We start from the raw sequence: 3,457 nt of genomic DNA, 5'->3' as shown, positions 1-3,457 counted from the left end.
TTCAGCATGGTGCACAAGGTTTAGGTACTAAAAAGGCTGTAAAGTGAGGTTGCATTTAAAAATACTGCAACAAATAGTTTTTATTTATTGAGTAGCACTCTAAACTTAAAACAAATCAATCTTTGGTGTCTCTGCCCTTTGCCTTTAAAACAGCATCAATTCTACTAGGTACACTTGCACACAGTGTTTTAAGGAACACAATAGGTAGATTAATCCAGACATCTAGGCTGCTCACCACAAGTAACCAGGGGACGCTGAACTGCCAGTACAATGAGAGCTCAGCAGAATCGGCTTTCATCTCACCTCCAGCTCTGCTAAGCTCTCATTGTAATGCAAGGGGGAGATAGCACCCCCCTGAAATGATGGCAGATAGCAGAAGAAGCAATAGCTTCTTTGCTATCTGCAAGTTTATTTTTTTAGTATTCTGACAGCTGCTGCCGTCAGAATAAATAAAAAATCAGCGTAGGAATGCATAGCTAGATTCCTATTGGCTATTTCAATTTGCAATATCCAATATCAAGCTGGCTATTGCACCCGCCCTCTGCTGCTATCAATCACTAGAAGAGGACCTGATGGAGAACTTCAGGTCCCCTCTGCTGATAGCAGCAGTGGGCGGGTGCAATAGCTAGTTTGCTATTGCAAAGTGAAATAGCCAATAGAAATGTAGCTATGCCTTCCTATGCTGGTTTTTTTTTTTTCTGACTGATGGATGCCGGCAGCTCTGATGTCAGAAGAAAAAAAAAGAGCAGGGAAAGGATTACTCTGCTTGATCAAACAGAGTAAACCTTTCCGGGAGAAAGTTGGTGGCCGTGAGCCGCTATCTTATAGCGGGAGACTCCCGGAGCATCCGGGAGAATAATGACTAGGGATGCACCGATACAAGCATCGGTATCGGCGGCGATACCGAGTATTTGCATGAGTACTCGTGCAAATACTGCGATACAAAAAAACGAGTACCTGTGCCGCGTCCGCAATCTTCAGGGACCCGAAACCGCCCCACACACGATCTCCATCACGTCTTCAATTAAACAAGATGGCAGCGTTGGTAACCAGGGACGCTAATCTGTCTCTGCAAGTGGCCGGAGCCAGCCGTGAGATGACGTCTGGCTCCGCCCAGCCGTCAGTAGCAGGCTGTCGGCCGGCCAATGGCCAGCCGTTCAGCCAGCTTCGCCTTTCACCTCGGCTCGGTTCTACTGAACCGAAGGGGTCCTGTGGCCGAAGCTAGCTGAAGGATCAGCCGAAGCTACGGCAGCTTTGTGAATAGACCCCATAATCATTATTTTGTGATAATATCAATAGGTAGTTGATTGGGGTCAATTAATCTTTTACGGTCTCTGCAGAGCTTCACGCCAGCCCCTAGTCTTGGGGGTGAGATGGCTAGTGGCGGTACAGTGATCCCGTGATTCTCCGCTCCATCTAGTGGCCATAATGAAGTATTTTCCCTTTGTTTTTGCCTCATTCACACAGTTTCACAGTTTTTTTTATATAGGTCAACATTTAAGGCCAGGTTAAATATGTGTACTGTGTATGTGTGTATCTATGTTGTTTGGGGCCATGTTTCCTTGTTTGAACTTTTCTTCAGGCCTCTGAAGCAAAGCAGTGATCTTTGGGCAGTGTCTGATCAATAGTATAAATTTAGAGATATTTTTACTACCAACTCAAGTTAAACTATTATGGAGCAAAATATAAAAATCTTATAGAAAAATCCATTCTACAGATAAAATCACATATCACTTTGTTAAATGTTGTACAAAGTACACAAAACAAAGAAAATCATTACACTATTGTTTAAGAAATCAGCACTGACCTTTCAAATATATGTTCTTTTGTTCTGTATGTCAGCAGAAGGTGACAATGACCGAACTGTTAGCTGGAAAACAGTTGAGCCACTTAAATAAACATAAATAGGTGAGACAGATGCTTTATATTTTTGTATCACTGCAAGAAGTGCACACAGCCATTTTCAGCAATCTCTTCAACTTTGCTTTCAATATGATTCTTTGTAGACTTTCTTGGTTACCTTTGCTCAAGAAATGTCCTCTGATTTTTGTTGGTGGGCTGCTCCTGTATTTCACCGCAAGTCAAATTTACCAGGCTCTGCAAGAAAAAATGTTATCCTTTATGCTACAACCTTCGGCAATAATCAACTGCCCCAAAATTATCAGAGGAGACTTTATGGGACCAACTCATGCAAATGTAATCAGTTTAAATATAAGGAAGAGGAAGACACTTTTATCTGAGGATTACTTTCTGAATATTACAAAGGACTGTAAAAACTACAGGACCATCAGAAAATTTATTTCCTTTTCAATGAGCAAGGAAGAGGAAGCATTTCCCATTGCCTACTCTATGGTGATCCACGAAAAGATTGAAATGTTTGAGCGGCTTTTAAGGTCAATATATGCCCCTCAAAATATTTATTGTGTTCATGTAGATGCTAAATCTCCAGAGACTTTTAAAGAGGCCGTGCGAAGCATCGTCTCATGTTTCAATAATGTTTTTGTGGCATCTAAGCTGGAAAGTGTGGTCTATGCTTCATGGTCGAGAGTCCAGGCTGATCTCAACTGTATGGAGGACCTTATAAAAAGCAGCATTCAGTGGAAATACCTTTTAAATACCTGTGGAATGGACTTCCCGCTGAAGACTAATGCTGAAATTGTGAGAGCTCTGAAGTTATTAAATGGTAGGAATAATCTTGAATCCATGAAAGCACCTCCAAGATTCTCAAGATGGTTTTTTCACCATGAGGTGCAAGCATCTGTTATTAGAACCAACACACAAAAAACCTTTCCACCAATTGGCATTCCAATGTTTTCAGGCAGTGCTTATATTGTGGTCACGAGAGATTTTGTGAAGTACATACTCGAAGACTTAGAAATTCAAAAATTCCTTAGATGGGAGAAGGATACTTATCACCCAGACGAGCATGTTTGGGCAACATTGCACCGCAAACCTAAAGTACCTGGATCCATACCTTATCATAAAAAATATGATGTTTCAGACCTGCATTCAATTGCAAGGCTGGTTAAGTGGGAACGCAATGAAGGAAATATATATAAAGGGGCTGTATATGCACCATGCACTGGAACTCACCAGCATTCCATTTGTATCTATGGACTTGGAGATTTGCCATGGTTGGTAAGAAAACATCACCTCTTTGCCCATAAGTTTGACCCCACAGTGGACGATATGGCAATACAATGCCTAGAAGAATATTTGAGGCATAAAACTCTGTACAGGACTGAGATGTGATTTCATACACATATGTTTTAACTATACAAAAACAAGATTAACAATATGATACAGTAGTACAACCCCTTTTAAAGTTACATGATGATACTGCATGTGTGTTTGAGGGTTTTTGTCTGTGAAACAGCTTTTTCTAGTTTTCCTTATGGTTTTTCACTTTCATTTGATGAAGGTTTACACATCAAAATAATTGTATTCAATACATAAA

At 40.9% G+C, this 3,457-nt stretch overlaps 1 protein-coding gene across 1 annotated transcript; it reads left to right on the top strand.

The window, feature by feature from the left end:
- Positions 1-2,109: 2,109 nt before the first annotated feature.
- On the top strand, positions 2,110-3,252 carry LOC108805053 (beta-1,3-galactosyl-O-glycosyl-glycoprotein beta-1,6-N-acetylglucosaminyltransferase 3-like). The gene has a single exon (XM_018577007.1). It carries the CDS (start codon positions 2,110-2,112, stop codon positions 3,250-3,252), a length of 1,143 nt encoding a protein of 380 aa, XP_018432509.1.
- The last annotated feature ends 205 nt before the right edge of the window (positions 3,253-3,457 follow it).

Source organism: Nanorana parkeri, unplaced genomic scaffold, assembly GCF_000935625.1.
Source record: "Nanorana parkeri isolate BGI_ZX_2015 unplaced genomic scaffold, ASM93562v1 scaffold82, whole genome shotgun sequence".
Taxonomy (NCBI): Eukaryota; Metazoa; Chordata; class Amphibia; order Anura; family Dicroglossidae; genus Nanorana; species Nanorana parkeri.
This window is presented reverse-complemented; position numbering and strand designations above follow the sequence as displayed.